A 22,353-nucleotide genomic window follows, 5' to 3' on the forward strand; every position below is an offset into this window, starting at 1 on the left:
CTAGGTCCGAGATGGCTCCCCTCTCTGGTTCGCTCCTCTAGCCGCCCAGCAGGGCAGCAAGGATTACTCAGGGCTAGCAGGAGAGAGAGAGCGAGCGGAGTAGCCTTTTATTAGGGAACCAGAGATTCAGGGGAGAATTCCATCCAATGAAGGTTGAGGGGGGGCTGCACTCCAAGGTCAGGGTCAGCGATTGGGTCCCCGGGGTCAGTGGTCAGGCACACCCCCACACGGATGGGCTCTCTCATCAGGAGAGGGACGGGAAAAACTTCGACATGTGCCAAAGTGCCTCAGACCCTCAACGGGAGGCACCCGATCACGTGTGAGAATGGCTCCCAACAGTTTTATCAACTTTGTTATCCCCCTTTTTTGGGTGTGGTGGGGGTACCAGGGATTGAACTCTGGGGCACTTGACCACTGAGCCACATCCCCAGCGCTATTTTGTATTTTATTTAGAGATGGGATCTCACTGAGTTGCTTAGCACCTCACTTTTGCTGAGGCTGGTTTTGATCCTCCTGCCTCAGCTTCCCAAGTTGCTTAGATTACAGGTGTGAACCACCAGGACTGTTATCTTTTTAAATAATCAATTTTTGGTCACTCTGGTTGTAGCTCAGTGGTAGAGTGCTTGCTTAGCACGTGTGAGACACTGGGTTCAATTCACTGCACCACATAAAAATAAAATAAAAATATTCTGTTCATCTACAACTCAAATAAAAAAATTTTTAATCAGTTTTTTTTTTTTGGTGGGGGGCCTACTGGGTATGGAACCCTTTATATGTTTTATTTTGAGACAGGGTCTTTTTGCTGAATTGCTGAGGCTGGTCTCCAGCTTTCTATACTTTTACCTCAGTCTCCTGAGTTGCTGAAATTATAGGCATGTGCCACTGTACCTGACTGGACTTTATCGATTTTTGCTGTTACTTGTTTTGTTTTTTATTGATCTTGTTTTGTTTTCTTTCCACTTAGTTTGAGTTTAGTCATCTTTTTCTAGCTTCTTAAGGTAAACCCTTATGTCTTTGATTTGGGGACTTTCCTAATATAAACATTTACTTACAGTTGTAAATTTCCCTGTAGGCTCTATGTTAGCTGCAAACCCCACCTCCCCGTATTTTGTTATGTGGCTTTTTCATTATTTATTTTAAAAGATTTTTTACTAGTGATTTGTGCTTTCTCACATGTGTTCTGTAGAGGTAATTGTACTTGGTTGCTACAAAGATGGTCATTTTTGGCAGAGAACAGTTCGAGAAATACATGGGAATGCTGGAATAATTTGGTTTGTTGCTATACTCCAAAGAGGGTGGTGTTTCAGTGGTAGGTCCTATTGACTCTTACAAGGCATAAAGTTTGTCCTTAGTACTGGAGAGCAGTAGTGTGTTTTAAACAAGTAAGAATTGGCAACATATAATGACTCTGTAAGAATTATCTGATACTTACTGTTTAGCATGTCAGGAAGCCTATCTTCAGGATAATGAAGTAGAGGGGTTGGGACAGTTGATAGGCATATGCATGAAAATTGACTATTTCATCATTGAGTGAGTATGATGTTTTTCATAGAAGCCCTTTGTTGGATTTAGGCAGTTCACTTTTCTTCCTAATTGAGTAGTAGTGAGACTTTCTTGATGGGAGTGCTGAGGAGATTGGGAAGTGGAATGAAGAAGGTGAAGTGGTAAGGAAGAGTGAGATGTGGAGTCAAAAGTAAGCCTACTTTGAAAGGTATGGGAATATGGTATGCACTGCACCCCCCACACGACCAAATCCTCCCCTACCCTTCTCACCAGTACTGCCAAAAATTAAAAAATAAAAACATGAGGGCTGGAATTGTAGTGCAGTGGAAGAGCGCTTGCCTAGCATGTGTGAGGCACTGGGTTTATTCTCAGAACTGCATATAAATAAATAAATAAATAAAGTAAGTGAAGGTCCATTGACAACTAAAAATTAAATAAATAAAATAAATAATTTTAAGAAGCATAAGAGATGTTTGTTTAATTTGGCAACAAGGGAGTTTGTATTTATTGTCTAGTGTATATATATAATGAATATCTTAGAATAACTACTGTTGGCAATTCTATGTAGATTGAAATTTAGTGGTTGAAATAAAAAATCGTCACATTATGAAACATGGAATTAAAGTCAGAAATAATCCAAGAGGATTTTTTAAACTGAATTTAGTAATCAAAGCCACTAAACTTTCTGAACTATTATATATAAATTATGAATTCTTAAAAAATGGCTTTAATATAGGGGCTTGGTTGTGGCTCAGCAGAGTCACAGTGGAATGTGGCAGAGCACTTGCCTAGCATGTGTGAGGTACTGGGTTCGATCCTCGTACCACATAAAAATAAATAAATAAAATAAAGGCATTCTATTAATCTGCAACTAATTTTTTTCTTTTTTAAATGGCTTTAATATGTAGTTTAACATTTGGGATGGGGGAAACATCTCTGTGCTGTTGAGAGTTTGTTTAAATTTATTGTAATTGGGCTAAGGATATAGCTTAGAGTATTTGTCTACCATGCACAAGGCCCTAGGTTTGATCCCCAGCACTCAAAGCCCCAACACACATTTCTTAACTCATGATCTTGTAAGTGTCCCAAGTAACTATCAGAGATAGTTTTCTCCTGGGGAATAGTGGAATAAGGATTTAATAGAAATGGCAACCCATTCCCTTTGAGAGGGACTCTTTGGCCCCTGAGATGAAGAGAACAATAAACGTAGGTTCTGTCTCTGTGATGACAGATGCAGATTACTCTGCAAGTATTTATCTTGGGAATGTGAATTTTTGGACAACGTAGTTTCTAGTTCTTCATTTATTTATTTATTTTAAAAATATTTATTTATTAATTTTTAGGTGCAACGCCTTTATTTATTTATTTATTTATTTATTTATAAATACACTGAGAATTGAACCCGATTCCCGCTGTTGCTAGGCGAGCACTCTACCGCTGACTCACATTCCCAGCCCCTAGTTCTTCATTTATAATGTTTTCCTCGGTTAATATTTCTAAAGTAGAAAAAATATTCATAAATCAATGTGATTTATAAGCCTTTTATTACATTGATCTAACAGGATATTGATTATATATACCTTCTTAAGTAATAAGTTTTGGAGCATGTTATGATATATTACTACCCTGGACCCATTTTCCTTTTGCTGAAGGTTTATTCTTTTCCTTATAAGTCATCTTCATAATACTTAATCCTTACTACAAACAGATTGTTAGCCCAATTGCACAGCAAGAGTTCCTCCTAATCTGTTGGAAGATTTCTCTCTATAGAACATATACTGAATGGGCAAAAGGGGTGGAGGACCTTTCTATAACTAGAAGTGTTGGCTGTTAATAAGTTCTGAGTAGATTGCTGAGCTCACTCCCGTGTATGTGTGTGTGTTTTGGGGGGCGGGTACTAGGAACTGAAAACAGGACCTTGCACATGCTCAGCAAACATTCTACAACTGAGCTATATCCCACCCACCCCCTTTTTTTCTTATATTGTGAAACAGGGTCTCACTAAGTTTCTCATTTTGGCCTCCAACTTTTGATCCTCTTACTTCAGCCTCCTTAATACCTGGGATTATAGACATGTACCACTGAGCCCAGCAGATTCCTGAGCTCTTGGAATATTAAATAGCATGATTTGAATACTAGTTCTGAGAAAAATCGGCTATTTGCACAGAGACTGAGTTTTTTACTTTTAATCTGGCTTGATATCACCCCAAAAGTCTTGTCCTATCTCTTTTGCCAGGAAGCCACTTCTTCCTTGGGAAAACTACTGGGCTAGGTGAGTAGGTACAGCCTACTCATTGTGACCTAAATCAGGAAAAGGATAGCTTCCCTTCTGAGACAATATTTCAGAATAAATTCTTCTAGAGTACCATCTTCTCTTTGTCTTCTTCCATCCCTGTGCTACTTTTACTTACAGGGCTTTTTGGAACCTGGTGTCCATTACTGAGGTGCAGTCACACTTTTATTTTTGGTACTGGGGATTGAACTCAGGGGCACTTAACCACTGAGCCACATCCCTAGCCTTATTTTGTATTTTATTTAGAGACAGGGTCTCACTGAGTTGCTTAGCACCTTGCTGTTACTGAGACTGGCTTTGAACTCTTGATCCTCTATCAACTCTTGAACTCTATCCTGAGCTGCTTAGATTACAGGCATGCGCCACCCTACCTGGTAGTCACACCCTTTTAATTTTGAGACATTGTCTCCCTAAGCTGTGGAGGCTGGCCTTGGACCTATGATCCTGCTATGTCAGCCTCCTGAGTAGCTGAGTTACAGGTGTATGCCACCTTATTCAGTCCTCTAGTGGATCTATGGACACTATATGGGCAGTCTGTCACTGCTGTGACTTGGTTATCAAAATAGTTCCTCCTACAGAGGCTGGTGGGAGATTTGTGTGGCTGACACTTGAGTGTGTCTGCTATCTTGTGTATATTGATGTATTCCTGGCTGTTCATGTCACTCCACTTTTATAAAGGGCTAGTGTCTCCCTGCCCTGGCTCTTCTTTAACAGGGCTATGTTATCTGTAGGTGGACTCTACCTCATGTTTTACTCTGAAGCTTTGTTGTTGCTATTAGTGCTGTTGAGATAAAGGTGTCAGATTTTTTTCAGTGTTAAACTTTCTTGACCTTCCTGAAGAAATAGCAGAATTTATTTTTAAATGCATGTTATCATTTAGTAATCAGCATAACTGAGTGGCCATTCTATATCCAGTCTAGTTCTGGGCTCAGTGGATCTGAGAGGAGCATAGTGAGACATATAGGAAGCAGTGGGTGTGATGCTGATTAAGCCTCACTAGGTCAAAGAACGAGTTTATCCAAAACAATATAATAGTAGTATAACTGTCATAGTTTTGTTTATGTTTTTGTTACTGGGGATTGAACCCAGGGGTGCTTTACTATTGAACCACATCCCCAGACCCCTTTTTATATTTTATTTAGAAACAGGGTCTCGATGAGTTGCTTAGCGCCTCACTAAATTGCTGAGGCTGGCTTTGAACTTGATCCTCCCGCCTCAGCTTCCCAAGCCACTGAGATGACAGGTGTGTGCCACCATGCCCATAACTCAAGTTTTTAAAAAAGTATTTTTAAACAAAAGCTACATTCAGTTGTTAAAGTTTAAACCAAATGTCTGGTTTCTATTTTCATTTCATGATAGTGGTCTGTTGTAATGAATAGTTTTGTTAGGGCCACAATTAGAAAACATCAGCTCTAAGTGAGGAAACAGGCCTTCCATGGGCCTCAGTAAGAAAATACTTGGGCAACATGTATTACAATTTGTGGAAGGCGAGTGGGGACCCCTGCTCCATTTGAAGTAAACTGTCTTTGAGTCCTCTAGATAGACAGACTGTAGGACAGGAAGACATTCATTGATTATTTAGCCTTTGACAGTGAGTGTGCCCTTTTAAAAATGTTAAGTTTAGTCTCCTTTCAAGGGTGACTTGAGCTCCAGGGATGTGGATCACATATTGGTTACTTTGTCTTCCTCCTGAAGTTCTTTTTTGTGGACCAGGCAGGCCCTGTCTTACAAGTCATTAGTGGATGCATGTAAGGACTCAGTCCAGTGAGCAAAGTATGTTCTACATATTTTTCCAGCCTGAAGTTTGTTCCTTATTTCTTGATTTAGTGGTACCCTCATATTCTGTTACAGTGCTGTCTGAAAAGTTTGATCTAGGCCTCCAACCACATCCCAATCTATTATGGACACACCCTAGTTTTGACACTTAAGGTGAATTGTTAGCTTTTACTTGACAGTTACCAAGATATTATGGCTGATATTATGATTATAATATGCTATCTCAATACTTGCTTTTTTAACCTAATATTGAAATGTGAAATTTTTCTCTCAATAAACATCTATAATGTTCTTTTCAAAAACTACATAGTAGCCTATTGCATGAATCTGTCATTATATTATTTACCTAGCTCATTTTTTGTTGGACAATTTAAGTTATTGTAACTTTCTACTATTGTAAATAACCCAGTGGCTCACTTATCCACTGTCCTTTCTAAGAAGGAATTTGTAAAAGGAATTGCTAGTTTAAAATACCTTCTGAGGCTCTTTAATAGCTAGAACCATGTGCTTTAAATGTTCCCTAATAGAATGTCTGGGCCAGAAAGACTGCTCACAAATGTTTAAAAAGTCTTTGCAGTTAGTGCTCATCAGATGCTAGGAATCCAGGGATTCTAGACAGGAGTTTGGTTATTTTCTTTGTGGAATTCATACAAGGAGATTTTCTGCAATATAAGGCCTAGATAGAGGTGTATGGCTTCCTATGACACCCTGCAGGAATATACATTACATTAGAGAACCCATAGCTCTTTCATTCATATTAGATGCTAAGTTGTTACTTACTGTAGAATAAGTGGTTTTGTTAAGTTTCGAATTAGAGTTTGCAATTTTTTTAGAAGGGTCATTCACCAAAACAAAGATTGAAAATCAAGAGATTCATAAAATCATTAGGATTTTATGAGTCTGAACTTAAAAGAGAAAAACAGTATCAGGAGAAAAAAATGGAACTCAAGCCCGAGCCTGGGATAGATGTGAATATATGCATTTCTCAAAGTATATAGCATTCTAAAAGCAACTTCAGTTAATTTGATTTTTCTTTCTTCTTTTCAGGTATCTCATTCAGTCGCCAAACTCATATTAGTTAATTTCCACTGGCAAGTCTCAGAGATAATGGACAGGTAAGGTCTTTAGGGGAGAGGAGATGACATTGTCCATAGCTCCCTGCTCTGCCTCCTTACCCACTAGTGATTATTGTTTTTATTTTGGAGTATATTCTTCTAATGTGCATATTAAATTTTTAAAACACTGGATCATATTGTACATCCCTTTCTTTCAGTGTATTATGAGCATTTTCCCATGTCTATAGCATATTATACCTCAATTTTAATGTTAGCACAGTATTTCATTATAGGCGTTCCATACTTTATCTAAATTTCTATTGTTAGTGAAGTTAGTTGAAATATTCTGTGCTATTGTTGATTTTAATCAGTTTCCTTCTAGATAACATTGCCAACATCTCCAGCCACTTCTTTTGGATATATCAAGTAAGGATGTGTCGTAATACATGGCATATTGCCTTTAGAAAAAATCGGCCATCAACAGATCTGGAGACACATGCCGGTGATCCCAGCTACTGGTGAGGCTGAGGCAGAGGATTACAAGTTTGAGACCAGGCTCAGCACCTTAGCAAGGCCCTAAAGGAACTTAGTAAAATCTTTAAAATAAAAAAATAATTGGGCTGGGGTTGTGGCTTAGCAATAGACGTGCTCGCCTAGCATGTGCGAGGCCCTGGGTTCGATCCTCAGCATCACATAAAAATAAATAAAATAAAGGTTAAAAAAAAATAACTGGGAATGTAGCTCAGTAGTAAAGTGTCCTTGGATTCCAGTCCCAATACCAAAAAATAATAAGAAGAAAAAAGCCCATGCAGGGGCTGGGGATGTAGCTCAAGCGGTAGCACGCTCGCCTGGCATGCGTGCTGCCCGGTTCGATTCTCAGCACCACATACAAACAAAGATGTTGTGTCTGCCGAAAACTAAAAAATAGATATTAAAAAATTCTCTTTCTAAAAAAAAAAGAAGCAGCAGCTGAGCCAGGAAAGGTTGACAGGTTCAAGGTCACCCTCATCAATTTAGTGATACACTGTTTCTCAAAATAAAAAATGCTAGAGATGTAGTCCAGTGGTAGAGCATGTTCCTGGCATGTTTGAGGCCTTAGGTTCAATCCCTAGTACTGTTAACAAAACAAAAAGCCAGCTATGGAGGTACACACCTGTAATCCCAGTGGCTTGGGAGACTGAAGTAGGAGGATTAGTTCAAAGCCACCTCAGGCATTTAGCAAGGCCCTAAGCAACTTAGTGAGACACTGTCTCAAAATAAGAAATAAAAAGGGTTGGGGATATGGCTCAGCAGTCAAGCACTCCTGGATTTAATTCCTAATACTAAAAAAAGAAAAAAGGGGCTGGGGCTCAGGGGTAGCGCACTTGCCTGGCATGTGTGAGTCACTGGGTTCAGTTCTCAGCACCTCTATTTATATGGAGGTCTATCCTATCAACAACTAAAAAAATTTTGAAAAAGAAAAAGTGGCCACTTTACCACATACCTCTGCCTTAGGATATTTGAGTGTTCCTTCTCACCTCCTCCAGAACCAGAGTTCTTGAACCTCAGACCTTAGAGATATTTTAGATGTTGTCATGAAAAGGTGTCCTCTTCCGTTCTCTGAATAGATCTCTTATGTCCTATCTTCAGAGGCATATGCCTCTGTCTAGCTCAGTGTTTCTCATCCTTAGCACATTTTGGGCTATATCATCCCTCCCTCCCTCTCTCCCTTCCTTCCCCTCTCCCCTCTCTTCCTTATCTCCCCCCCCTCCCTTCTCCTTCCCCTAAGAAGGGATTTGCAGAAGTGGAATTGCTAGGTCGTTCCTTCCTTCTTTAGATCCTTCATTCGCCTTCCCCTCCTTCTCCTCCTAAAAACAAAAAAAAACAGTACTGGGGTTTGAGCCCTAGGCCTTGCCAATGCTAGGCAAGCACTTTTCCACCAGACAATATCCCTAGCCCTTTTAAGTTTTTCATGTTTGGATATTTTTTTATGTCTCACTGAATTCCCCAGGCCGGCTTTGAACTTGCAGTCCTCCTGCCTCAGCACCACTGGTAGCTGGGATTACAAATATGTGCCACTGCATCCAAGTGGATAGTTCTTTGTTTTGTGGGGCACTGCTCTCTGGGTTATAGAATGATTGTTAGTGCCTCTGGATTTGGCCTACTCAAAGTCAGGTAAGGAAAGTCATCCCTAAGTCTTTGACAGTAAAAATTTCTTTAAACATTGTATGTCAGATAATCCCTGGAGAACAAAATTTCCCTAGGTGAGAAGCAGAATTACTATCTCCACCCACTTGCAGTGCAGCAAGTCTTCCTTTCTCCATGTAGTGTGTTTCCATTGATCTATGAAAGAAGATTATGCCTTCTGTTCTTCAAGCTATATATGGCTGGGGTAGCCATATCAACTGGAGCAGCTCAGCACAATCAGGAAAAGTCAAATGATTTGATTCCCTAACTTTGGCATGCTCTGTACTTCAGAGCTCAGTATGTTTGGATACAATTGCAAATGAACTTTTATTACTATTATTGGACATGGGTTCTGGTAATGGGGTTTCTCTCAACTGTTCAAACTCTCCAGCATAACTTGAGAGTATATATTTGAATTGCTAAAAGTGTTTAGAACACTAGTTTGAGAACCAGGTATAAAACAGATCTTTTAATAAAGGTAGCTGAAGGAAGCATTCTGACTAGATAGGGAAAGGTAGTCACATAACAATTATCTTACCTTGTTTTTTTTTTTGGCGGGGCAGTACTGAGGATTGGACCACTGATTTACATTCCCAGGCTGTCCCCCTTTTTAAAAGTACTGATTTGAACTTAGGGGTACTTAACCACTGAGCCACATCCTTAGCCCTATTTATTTATTCAAAAAATTTTTCCCCTCACAACTTTATTTTATTTATTTATTTATGTGGTGCTGAGTATTGAACTCAGTACCTCACACATGCCAGGCAAGTGCTCTCCTCTGAGCTACAATCCTAGCTCCACCAGCCCTTTTTATTTTTTTATTTTGAGACAGGCTCTCACTAATTTGCTTAGGGCCTCACTGAGTTCTGAGGCTGACTTGGAACTTGCTATCCTTCTGTCTCAGCCTCCTGAGCCTCTAGGATTATAGGAATGTGCCACCACACCCGGCTACCAGCTTTTCTTATTTTATTTTGCGACAAGGTCTTGCTAAATTGTCCATACTGACATACTGACTTTTAACTTGCCATCCTCCTGCCTTAACCGCCAAAGTGGCTGGAATTATAGGCATGCGTCCCCATACCTGGCCCAAATTGCCCTCCAAAGTGTTTATTCAACTTTGTTTCCATCAGTGGTATTTGAATGATCCTGATACTGTCTAAATTTTGTAATCTGGTAGTAATAAATGATATTTCAATGTTTCTCTCTCTTCTCTTTTTTTTTTTTGGTTGTTGTTGGTTTGTTTGGTGTTTGGATTATTTTGGTACTTGGGATTGAACCTAGGGGCACACTTTACTACTGAGCCCAACCCTTTTACTTTTAGTTTTTTATTTTGGATCAGGATTTTATTAAGCTTCAGGGACTGGCCCTGAACTTGGAATTCTCATGCCTCAGCTTTTGGGTAGCTGGAATTATAGACCTGTGTCACCATCCCTGGCTTTTGTTTTTAATTTCGTTTTTTTTTTTCTGTCCCCTGTGTGAAATGCCTGTTCTTTTTCTTGTGGTTTTTTGTTTGTTTGTTTTGTTATTTTGTCTTTTGAAATGGACTTTTAGTTTTAATTTCTTCTGATACTAATTCTTTGCCAGTTTATAGATAAGAGATACACACAATGATTATCTTCCAATATATGGCAGGTTTTCACATATGGTATCTTTTGATAAATTTAAATGCAGCATAATTTGTTAGACTCTTATATTTTGCCTTTTGAGTCCTTAGGAATTCTTCTATCTTGAAGACGGTATTTGAGATATTTGCCTATATTTCCTTAACTAGATCTAAAACAGATCTGGTCTATTATAAATATTTTTGTAGTTCATTAAGTTTGAAGCAGTTATTTTTCCTTATACTGATAGAGAGCTGAAATGTTGAAAGAGAACAAAATCTTTCTACTCAGATAAAAACGAAGTTTAGTTCTGTGAAAAGGTAATGTATCCACAACATATGGTGGTCTTTTCTCTTCATTTTTACTAGTAAAAATGTCTTTAGCTTCTGATTTCCTTTATTTCTGCTTTCTGTTTTGTAGATACAAGTCCAATTCTTCTCAACTGCTTGTTGAGGCACGGGTTCAGCCCAATCCATCAAAACATGTAAGTATCTTCGATTTGAGTGGGGCTTCTCTGGATTCACATTGTTCTTGCTAAGGCTTAGTATCATGGAGAAACATTTTCGCTTTGTTTGTAGCAAGCATGTCCAACCAGTGAGCATGCCAGACCTAAATCTTTTATATCTTTATAGTTTCAGGCCAGAGATGTAGTTCCAGAGTGGGACATTTGTATAGTAGATGTGAAGCCCTGGATACTATCTTTAGTACCACCAGCCAAAAAATGTTTCCTTTATAGAGAGTAACTCATTGCCTGTCCCTGGGTTCTTTCCAGCCTTGCCTTACCTTCCTTTCTGTCTGCACTTACACATAGCTTGTACTCCCTTCCTTCTAGGTGCTTTGGTGTTGTCAAGATCACTGCATACCTCTTTGATTCTGTTTATGCCTTTTCTGACCCAGAATGTTTGGACTCTGTCCCCATATTGACTTGTAGGAATGAAATTTGCCTTCTTTTTCCCTCAATATTGGTGATCAAACCCAGCGGTCCTCTGTCACCTTATCTCTTTTTTATTTGAGACATGATCTCACTAAGTTGGCAAGGCTGGCCTCAAACTTGAAATTCTCCTGCCTCAGCCTCTAAGAACCTAGGATTATAGGCATTTGCCACCACGAATGACTGAAATTTACCTTTAAAGATAAAGGGGTAAATTTACCTTCAAATCCAGGGGCTGGGGATATAGCTCAGTTGGTAGAGTACCTTGCCTTGCATGAATAAAGCCCTGGGTTTAATCCCCAGCAACACACACACACACACACACACACACACACACACACACACACACACAAAAAAAAAAAAAAAAGATTCAAACCTAGCCAGGCATGGTGGCATTGGCCTGTAATACCAGCAATTTGGGAGGCTGAGGCAGGAGAATCAAAGTTCAAAGTTAACCTCGGCAACTTAGCAAGGCTCTAATTAATTTAGTAACATCCTATCTCAAAATAAAAAGAAAAAGGGCTGGCTCAGTGGTTGAACATCTCTGGGTTCAATGCCTGGAACTAAAAGAAAAAAAAAAAAGATTTCAAATCCAAGCCACCATTTCACAAAGCCTCTTCCCTGAGATCATTTCCCTCCAAACTTGTCTGATTATATATACATTGTGTGATGTAGTGATTAATTCATATCTTACCTCCCTAATCTGTGACATCTTTTTGATATATTAAGGATGAGTTGTAACTTGGTAAAATCTATAATATTTTGTGGTTTGGTCAATGTTTTGTTTTGTTTTTGAACTGGGGATTGGACCAAGGGGCACTTGACCACTGATCTACATTGCAAACCACCCCCCCATCCCCGCTCCGCTTTTTTTTTTTGAGGCAGTGTCTCTCGCTTAAGTTGTTTAGGGGTTTAGAGCCTCATTAAGTTGCTGAGACTGGCCTTCATCTTGCAATCCTCCTGCTTCAGCTCCCAAATTGGTGGGATTATGGGCATGCACTCAGTGATTTGAGCATATTGATGTGGAAAAACCATTGTACTTGACATGTAATACTGTAGTATATGCTGTGAGAAGCTTCACAGACTCAGCTTCTAAGAACCTTTATGACTGGGTTTGTACTTATTGAGGACCAACTCTGTGCTATGCTGAATGGGAGTAGATCCCCCTGCCTCAACCTCTCAGTTTGCTGGGATTATAGGTGTGCATTACCATACCTGACAATCCTATATAATCCAATTTAATTCACTGAACCTGGTTTACATTATAAACAACTGTAAATTTTAATTTCATTCTCTCTTCCTCTAACTCCTAGTGATTTTGCAAGCTCAGCTCAGGTACTATTTCCCTCAGAAAGTCCTTCTGGTGTATTTTATCCCTTTTGCTACTTAGTCCCTTTGCTACTTAACCACTTTGGGACTCAAGAGTCCACACATTTCAGTTGGGCTTTGACACTTATTGCAAAGTCAGGATCACCTTCCATGTACCCAACTACTTGAGGCTGTCCTGTGGCCTCCCTAGACCTGAAGGCTTCTTTTGCTCACATGGATTTACTTCTCTCCAGGTCCCTACCACCCATCCCCCTCATCACTGTGCAGTGTGTATGCAATTTGTGCGGAAAGAAAACCTACTGTCTCTGGCCTGCCAGCACCAGTTTTGCCGCAGCTGCTGGGAACAGCACTGCTCGGTTCTAGTCAAGGATGGCGTGGGTGTGGGTGAGTCTGTCATGGAACGTGTAAAAGGCTGGTATATGAAGTACTTATCTTCAAATCTACCTTTTCATACTCTATTTAACTTGACTATTTTCTTCTAAGACTGAGCTTTTTAATCATCAGAACTAGTGATTTTTAAACACATCAGCTCACATAGTGGCAGAGGTTGCCCCAGTCCTCAGCAAAACAAGGAAATTAAAGCTATTGTAAATACTAGTGTGTAAGCACAAGGTTATCTCTCTCACCTTTTAGGTGAACAGCCCTTTAAGCTGCTTACTCTTATCTTGGTGGCAGCCATAACTCAGAAACACCTAAGAGAGTTTGCTGCTATTTAGACAACATAGTGTAAATCAAATTTAGTGATTAGCTTCAGGAGTATTTGTTTTACTATGACTTGATGACATTGTTACTAATTATCACATTTAATGGTATCTATAAAATCTCATTGTATTAATAATAATCATAAGCACATAATATTAAATATCAGAACTATCATACAGAACTATCTCATTAGTCAAGAAATCTATAAAAAAAAGATCCATAGAAATTGTTATTTTGTGGTGTTATTGATATATATGTATATATAAATGTGGATCAGTATTGTTGCATTGCTATGGAAATGTGTAGGTTCTCCTCTTAGAATAAATTCTGTTGCTTCAAGCATTTCTTTTTTTTCTTTCTTTTTTTTTAAATATTTATTTCTTAGGTGTAGATGGACTCAACACAATGCCTTTATTTTTATGTGGTGCTGAGGATCGAACCCGGTTCCCGCCGGTGCTAGGCAAGCATTCTACTGCTGAGCAACAATCCCAGCCCCTTCTTTTCTTTTTTTAAATTTTTTTTTTAGTTGTAGATGGACACAATATCTTTATTTATTTATTTTTATGTGGTGCTAAGATTTGAGCACAGTGCCTCACACATGCAAAGCAAGTGATTTACCACTGAGCTACAACCCCAGTCCCCAAGCATTTCTTAGGGAATCTGAATTTGTTGTTTGAACCCAGTGGGCAAGTATTATGTCTCCTAGAATATGGTTGTCCATCAGGTTGTCTTTGTTCAACAGGAGTCTCTTGTATGGCTCAGGACTGTCCACTCCGTACACCAGAAGACTTTGTGTTTCCATTGCTTCCCAATGAAGAATTGAAAGACAAATATAGGCGCTACCTCTTCAGGGATTACGTGGAGGTATGACTGACCCCTGTTTTTCTGCCCTCTCTTTTATTGGGCTTATCTGTATTTGATGGTTACCATAGTTATTTTATAGGTGAGGCTTCTTTAGGTATTGTTGTTTGGAGAGATAGTTCCATGGCTTTAAAAAAGTTCAAAAACCACTAGAGTGGTAGTGAAGAACATAGGCCCGGTAGTCAGGTAGATCATTGTGCAAATCCCAGATATATTGCTTCCTTGTTTGTGATCTTTGACTAATTCATTTACCTCTCTTGAGTCTTGCTTTCCTGTTCCATAGACTGGACAGAAATCCCTACTTTATACATAGTTGCTTAAACAAGCTATTGTATATTGGAATGAACACAAGTCAGGTGAGCCTCAGGATTCCATTCAGTTCACTGTGATTCTGCATAGAGAAGGGATATTTCTTTTTTCTTTTGTTTGGGTGGGGGTGGTTAATACTGGGAATTGAACCCAGGGGCGCTTAACCTGAGCCACATCCCCAAGCTCTTTTTATTTTTTATTTTGAGACAGAGTCTTCCTAAATTGCTGAGGCTGGCTTTGAACTCACGATCCTCCTGCCTCAGCCTCCCCAGCAGCTGGGATTACAGGCGTGCTCCACTGTGCCTAGTAGGATATTTCTTTTTTTAGCATTTTGAAACCTCATCCAGAATTCCATCATTATCAGTTTTGAAATTTTTTTCTCTCTTGAGCTCTTGTCTGGTGATGATAATTCCATGCAGCACAATTTTCATCTTTGTCTTTTATGTCTAAACTTATTGGATTGATTTATGATCTCATGCACATGGTGCAGGATAAGCAGAAGGCCTTCTTCTTTGTGATATTTGCTGCCTTTAGTAGATTCCTGAGGATCATTGAGCCCACAGAGCTATCATATTCACAGCTGAGTGGAATGTGTTCCTTTCCAGCCCAAGTCCATATGTACTTTCATCTCAGTGATAGTCCCCCCCTCTCCCCCCGGGGCCCCACTTGAGATGATTTCTCATGTTACCCAGGCTAGCCTCAAGTTGCTGGGCTCAAGCAATCCTCCTGCTTCAGCCTCCTGAGTAGCTAAAACTATAAGCACCTTCCACTGCACCTGGCCCACAGATACATTGCGATATTTGATTTTGTAATATAACCTTAGGTCATTCTAGTGAGTTGTTACCAGGTTTAAGTTAAACTTTTATAGTTCTTCACTATCTGGCCAATGTCTGATCTTTACAGCATCTGTTCTGAATTTATATATAGCCTCTTAATCTTTGTCAACAAGTGGAAGAACAGAAAGAAAGCATTTTAGCACTCAACACAGGTCTGTTTTGGAGGCAGCACATTGGCAATATTCTCATTGATTCCCTTTCCTCTGTTCACAGAGTCATTACCAGCTCCAGCTGTGCCCTGGTGCAGACTGCCCCATGGTTATTCGGGTACAAGAGCCTAGAGCTCGCCGAGTGCAGTGCAATCGGTGCAATGAGGTCTTCTGGTAAGATTGAGTGGGTGGCTAAGCAGCCCTGGGCTTGTGCTTCATCCTTCTCTGTAGCACCACTGTTGTTGCTCTGTGTGAAGGTGGGGCTGAGAGAAACAGGGTCTCTGAACCAGAAAAGCAACTCTGCTCTTAGTAGGCAGGTTTGTGCCCAGCACCTCATGTTCCATTAATGCTCAGTCTGGAGACAAGGAATAGCATAGTTTCTTAAAAGAAAATGTGTAATGGTTTATGCTACTCATAGCCTAGAGATTGTGTTTGTGTGGATCTACCTGCACAAATGATTGACATTGATATGTGTTTGAAAGGTACAACACTCAGTGTTTGTTTTTTAAGATTTTTTTTTTTTAGTTACCAATAGAGCTTTTATTTTATTTATTTATTTATATGTGGTGCTAAGCATCAAACCCAGGGCCTCACACATGCCAGCAAGTCTTCTACCCTTGAGCCAGCTCCACCCCCAACACTCCGTGTTTTAAATTTTTTTCCCCAGTCATGATCTTTCTTGGCTAATTTTTGTAAAATGTGAATTCATAAATATATTCTACATTTACATTTGAATGTATATTTGGGTTTACTTTATACAGCAGATAGTGTAATATCTAACTGATGGCTTACCTGATGACAGGTGCTGTCCTGATTACTTTTCCTGCATTATCACAACTGTGTGATTGGCTGTATGTAATAGGTAAGGCAGTTAGGATACATGCTAAATTGGGGTGATAGTAAATGGTAGAGTCGTAATTTAAGTTCAGATCTGTCCTACTTGGCAACTTCCTGGAATATTCATGATGGGGCTTTAGAGGAAGTACATGGAAAATGTGATGTGTGTGTACATGTCTTCTGTCTTTTAAGACATCATCAAGGGACTGTATGTTAAACCAAAAGTTAAGAATAACTAAATAGTTGTTCTTTATCCTTTGTCCCACATTATGAACTTCATTTTTCTAAGGCATTTGTTTGGCTTACCACCCAAGGGCTTTTGCACAGAGTACTGATGGCTTGGACAAAGAGGAAGTTGAAAACATCAGAGCCTAGACCAATGGGTATCAGAGTCTTTTTCTTTTCTGATTTTAAGTTTTAAGTATTATCAGATATATTTTGACCCTGCAGATTTTGCAGGTTCTGGAATTTGTGCATCTTCATGTAACAGGTGGCTAGGAGGTGAAGTTAGTCTTTTGGTTCTGAATCAAGGGGTCCTTCTTAGAGCACCTCACCATACCCTTCAAGAAGCTGGACTCAGGTGGGCATGTAGGTCAGTGGTACCTCACTTGCCTAGCATGTGCAAGAGTCTTAGGTTCAATCCCTACCACTGCAGGTAGGCGGAAAAGAAGCTGAGGTCAGGGATGGGACTGTAGCTCAGGGGTAGAGAACTTGTCTAGCCCTGCTTTTGTCCCCAGCAACACACACACACACACACACACACACACACACACACACACACACACACACATATATATTAAGAAGCTGGGTTCTCTGTTTTGACATCCTTTCAGATAGAGTTGACACCACACAAGTTGTTTAAACAGAAATATTTTATTTGTATAATCCTGGTTAAGTAAAGGTTCCAAAGGCTTTGAAAGGTGACTTTGTCTATTTGAAAATCTTTAATTCAAATTCTACTGGCTTGAACAAAAGGAAAAATTAAAACGTTGGACCCTGACTCAATGAATTTTTGATTGTTTTTCTTTTCTAATTTTAAGTTTCAAGTGTCGTCAGATGTATCATGCCCCCACAGACTGCGCCACAATCCGGAAATGGCTCACGAAGTGTGCAGATGACTCTGAAACGGCCAACTACATTAGTGCTCACACTAAAGATGTAAGGACTATATCTTACCTGTCATGAATCTGCCCTCAGTGCTGTCCAGGGCCCTCTGGCTTGGAGATTTGCCACCTGAGAACAGAACACATTGAGTCCCAGGGTTTTTGTTAGGGGTTATGGATATTCACCCAGAGTGGGCAGAGTTTGTAGCAAATTGTCATAGGGTGCTTTGGGTGTATATAATTTAATAAAATGCCAAAATATTTGGGAAAGTTTGACCCAAAGGAAAACTAATTAAAAGAAAACTAGTTTTGATTGGATGCTTTTATCATCTATACCTGATAAAAGAGCAAAACAGCAAAGCTGTGATATGAGCACAGACCTGTCCAATTCTCATTTCCCATGGGAAAGAATGTCCTGCAGGCTTTAGAGGCCATTGTATCCTGGGCCAATTAACTTGCCAAGTCAGTGTGCTCACAAGCACAGTTATGACTATGACAATAAAAGTCTCTTTCATGGTGCTGGGAGACACAGCATCAGACTAGTCTACATTGCTGTTTGGGATTTCAGTGTCCTCTTCTGGAAGCAGAAGTCTAGGCAAGCCAACTAGGACTTAATCCAGTTTGGCAGTTTTAGGCTTCTTTGGCAATATTCCCCAGCAGGTAGGCCTTCTGCTGATTCAGCCTGTGCTTAATCTGAGCAGCTTCATGGCAAGATACATGGTGGAAGACATAGTGGGGTTCAGCTGGTGCTTGAATTGTTTCAAAGCCAAACATGCTGACCTCATTTCCTTGAATTGCTGTTCCAGCTTCAGCGACCTGCCACATTTAAATGAGATGCTCCTCCCCAGAAGTGCTCGCATGATGAGCTACTAGGCAAAGGAGCCAGGAGTTTTGTGTAATTTGTCTTAGAACTGGCCTGATGGTGCGTGAGCCTAATGGCACCGTTCTGTCTCCTCAGTGTCCCAAGTGCAACATCTGCATTGAGAAGAATGGAGGCTGCAATCATATGGTGAGCAGAAGCCTGTACACTTTGCATGTATGACATGGAGCCTTTGGTCAGCGTGCCCCTAATGTGTTCTCTTCTGTTTCCCTCTGACAGCAATGCTCCAAATGTAAACACGGTGAGTCCCAGGCCTGGTGCCTAAGGCCCAGTGGCACAGTCTATGTTTCTTGTGCTTGGGTCTCCACTGCTTGTTTAGTAAAGTTCTTTTGTAGTGAAATGACAAAATAAAGGGGAACCTTAGTCACTCGTAGTCATCATAAGGCATAAAATAGCTTCTTATTTATTTATTATTTATTGGTCCCTTTTGTAATCCCTCTGAAGAGTGACAGCCAGGTGTGGTTGTATGTGTCTGTGCCTTCTGACGTGTAGTCAGAAGTCAAGCTTGGGATGAATCTGTGATCCTCGGTCATCTAAGAAGATTTTAACTTTATTATTTTTTAAGGAAGGTAAGTAGCGAGGAGCTTATCTGTGCTACCTTTAGATACTTGAGAGCAGGTTGCACCTGGATTTACCAGATGTAGTAAAATCATACTTTCCTACCAGAGGAATTTTCAGAGAGGCTTTTGATTTGGCTTTTCAGATCTCCTTTATCTATCAGGAACGCTTCACGTAACTAGAGCCTGTTGATTTTGCTTTCCTTCTTGCCAGATCGAGAAACAAAATTCTTCCAAGTAGAAAAAATATTCAAGTAGCCTTCTACATGGCTTCATTGATGTGGACTAGGAAACTATAGTGGGTTGTTTATAAATCAGAATGCATATTACAGGATCCTAGATGGAAAGAGTGACTCTGAAGATGTTTGAATCAGGTAGAAGTATATCATACACAGAACAATGTTAGGCGGGGCTGGGGATGTGGCTCAAGTGGTAGTGCGCTCGCCTGGCATGCGTGCGGCCCGGGTTCGATCCTCAGCACTACATACAAACAAAGATGTTGTGTCCGCTGAAAACAAAAAAATAAATAAAAAAAAAAAAAAAAAAAAAAGATCATGTCCTTCTTCCAGGGCAAGTTTATTTAAAAAAAAAAAAAAAAAAAAAGAACAATGTTAGGCAAACATATTTTAGAAAAGAGTGACAGCAGGTGTGGTGGTGTGTGCCCTTAGTCCCAGCTATTCCAGAGGCTGAGGCTAGAGGATCAGTTATCCCAGGAGTTCAAAGGCAGCCTGAGTAACATAGACCCCCTCTCAAAAAATAAAAATAGAAGATGACAGATACTCTAGTACCTACCATATTCCTAGTGCCTCAGAAGACCCCTCTGTGCCCCACCCTTAGCTATAGTCTTCCAATTTCCTAACACCCAGAGTTAATGATCATCTATAATTATACCACCTAATAGAGCGACCCTACACAATATACATTTTTTTTTCTTGGTACTAGGAATTGAATCCAGGAATGCTGAGCTACATCCCTAGTCCTTTTTTAATTTTTTATTTGAGTTGTTGTGGGTCCTGCTAAATTGGTGAGGCTGACCTTGGATTTTTAATCCTCCTGCCTCAGTCTCCTGAGTTACAGGCATGTTCCACCATGCCCTGACTGTACTCGAAACAGGAACAAGCACAACCTAGCTGATTAAATAGACAGCAGTATTACCAGTATTAATATTTATTGTTTATTTGTAGTTGGACACGATATCTTTATTTTTATGTGGTGCTGAGGATCGAACCTGGGACCTTGCACATGCTAGGCAAGTGCTCTACCACTGAGACACAATCCCAGCCCTCCTTTTTTTTTTTTTAAATAACTTTATTTTATTTATTTATTCATTTTTATGTAGTGCTAAGGATTGAACTCAGGGCCTTGCACATGCAAGGTGAGCGCTCTACCTTGTTGATTTCTTTATTATGAAAGCAGAATTATAATTCTGAGTATGAATTGTTGCCTGAATATAGCTTTTATAGAAAGAGCTCTTTAAAAAAAAAGAAAGTAAAGAAAAAGCCTTTATTCCCAGCTTCACATATAAAAACTCTTGTCAAGAATAAGCAGTGGTTGTGAGGATCAGAGTCTGGATGATCAGGTAGGCCTCATTTGAACAAGATTTTGCTTCTTATAATGACATCAACATAACAGACCAGTGACTATACATTTAGCATCTGTCTGAGATCAGTAAGGTGCATAGCACATGTGCTTATGGAATGGAAAGTATGCATAGGCTGTCATTTCTATTGACCAGCACAGGATATGGGGACAGTAAAATGTGACTGGGATGAGAGATAGACATTCCTTCTGGAAAGAGGCACCATTGAGAGGTTCTGCCCCTGTGGAGCAAGGTCTGTTGATCTAACTGCTTTGCCAGTTTGGGTTTTCTTATGGGTATAATGATCACCCTCTGTTTTGCACAGACTTCTGCTGGATGTGTCTAGGAGATTGGAAGACTCATGGCAGTGAGTACTATGAGTGCAGTCGGTACAAAGAGAATCCTGACATTGTCAACCAGAGTCAGCAAGCCCAGGCCAGGGAGGCCCTCAAGAAGTACTTATTCTATTTTGAGAGGGTAAGTATTCTCTCCAGCACCTGCTGTTCCATTGTAGGGTTCTTTTAGTTGACCTCTTGAGATAGGATAACTGGGGTAACTGAAGACCAGAGCCAGTCTGTTCACACAGAAGTCAGTGAAGGGAGCTTTTACAGCAGCCTTGGGTGTTGTCTCTTTAGATGTGGCTTTTTGGCTATACAGGGCAGCCACAGCTGACTGGGAAGACCTGGTACTTAACTTGGTTGAATGATGAGTTGCAGGAGAATGCAGGGCCATCAAGTTTTTCCATAAGTTAGAGGAGTCTGTGGTCATGTCCTGATAGGCAAGGTGGCTGTCCTGAACGTCTATGTGGACCTCTGTACTTTCTTGGGATTCCTGTACTTTTCTCCATCCTCTCTGCTTTGTAGTGGGAAAACCACAACAAAAGCTTACAGCTGGAGGCACAAACATACCAGCGGATTCATGAGAAGATTCAGGAGAGAGTGATGAACAATCTGGGAACTTGGATTGACTGGCAGTATCTACAGAATGCTGCCAAGCTCTTGGCCAAGGTATCTACCGACTCACTCTTGGGTTTTCTTATGGGTATAATGATCACCCTCTGTTTTGCCTAACCCTGTCAGGGGCAGACTTCTGAGACCCCATCTCTAAAGGATAGAGGGATTTGCCATCCTGCATATACATTCATGCTTGATTATGGATTTACATTTCCCTGTGTTAGGACTACCAAGGACCTCACCTTTTAAGAAGAATCTTTCACTGCCTCTGCCTGCAGGAAAAATTGGAACCCTTTTTCTTCTCATTTTGTTGCATCTCTGCATCACTCAAGGGAAAAGAGATTATTATCTTTGGACGAGTAGTAACATAGATAACTGGACTCTGATATTTGATTTAAGAGGGAAAGTTATGAGGTAGCTACTGGTGGTTAGTTTGAAAAAGAACCTTGGGTATTCTGAGTCCATGCTTTGTTGTTTCAGTTTTCCCCATGTCTCCCCCTAGTTCGTTCATTCTTTAGTTTAGCTTCATTTCTTTCAGTCCCATACCTACAGACCCTGGTTAATTTGCATGGTGAGGTAAGAGTTGTAAGAGCCACCTGAGAGGTAGGTCGGTTAGAATCACAGATACAGGTTTATTTTCTTTTCCTCCTATGCAGTGTCGATATACCCTGCAATATACCTACCCATATGCATACTACATGGAGTCTGGCCCCAGGAAGAAGCTGGTAAGGCAAAGCAATCCCTGCATGCTTGTCCTATAGCTTCAGAGGCACCTTTGTCTACCAGCACTTTTGCAGGAGAACAGGGATCTGATCCTGGGTATTGGAAGGTCAAAATCAAAACAAAACTTGTCTAATTGCAAAATTCCATTTCTATTCTGGGCATTTGGTACTGTCATTTTGTGTAATGGAAAGGCAGATGCACCTAACCTCT

The 22,353-nt window shown here is 40.2% G+C and overlaps 1 protein-coding gene across 2 annotated transcripts in view; it reads left to right on the top strand.

Annotated features, from left to right (window-relative positions):
* Arih2 (ariadne RBR E3 ubiquitin protein ligase 2) overlaps nucleotides 1-22,353 on the top strand; it is a 65,577-nt gene that overhangs the window by 39,146 nt on the left and 4,078 nt on the right. For both annotated transcript variants that reach the window (XM_026383800.2, XM_077795241.1), the window contains 11 exons: nucleotides 6,620-6,687; nucleotides 10,815-10,878; nucleotides 12,888-13,038; nucleotides 14,099-14,220; nucleotides 15,576-15,685; nucleotides 17,389-17,506; nucleotides 18,410-18,460; nucleotides 18,551-18,572; nucleotides 20,793-20,944; nucleotides 21,331-21,474; nucleotides 22,077-22,145. In XM_026383800.2, coding sequence (XP_026239585.1) covers nucleotides 6,620-6,687; nucleotides 10,815-10,878; nucleotides 12,888-13,038; nucleotides 14,099-14,220; nucleotides 15,576-15,685; nucleotides 17,389-17,506; nucleotides 18,410-18,460; nucleotides 18,551-18,572; nucleotides 20,793-20,944; nucleotides 21,331-21,474; nucleotides 22,077-22,145 — 1,071 coding nt within the window. The remainder of the gene's footprint in view (nucleotides 1-6,619; nucleotides 6,688-10,814; nucleotides 10,879-12,887; nucleotides 13,039-14,098; nucleotides 14,221-15,575; nucleotides 15,686-17,388; nucleotides 17,507-18,409; nucleotides 18,461-18,550; nucleotides 18,573-20,792; nucleotides 20,945-21,330; nucleotides 21,475-22,076; nucleotides 22,146-22,353) is intronic.

This window comes from Urocitellus parryii, chromosome 2 (genome assembly GCF_045843805.1).
Source record: "Urocitellus parryii isolate mUroPar1 chromosome 2, mUroPar1.hap1, whole genome shotgun sequence".
Classification (NCBI taxonomy): Eukaryota; Metazoa; Chordata; class Mammalia; order Rodentia; family Sciuridae; genus Urocitellus; species Urocitellus parryii.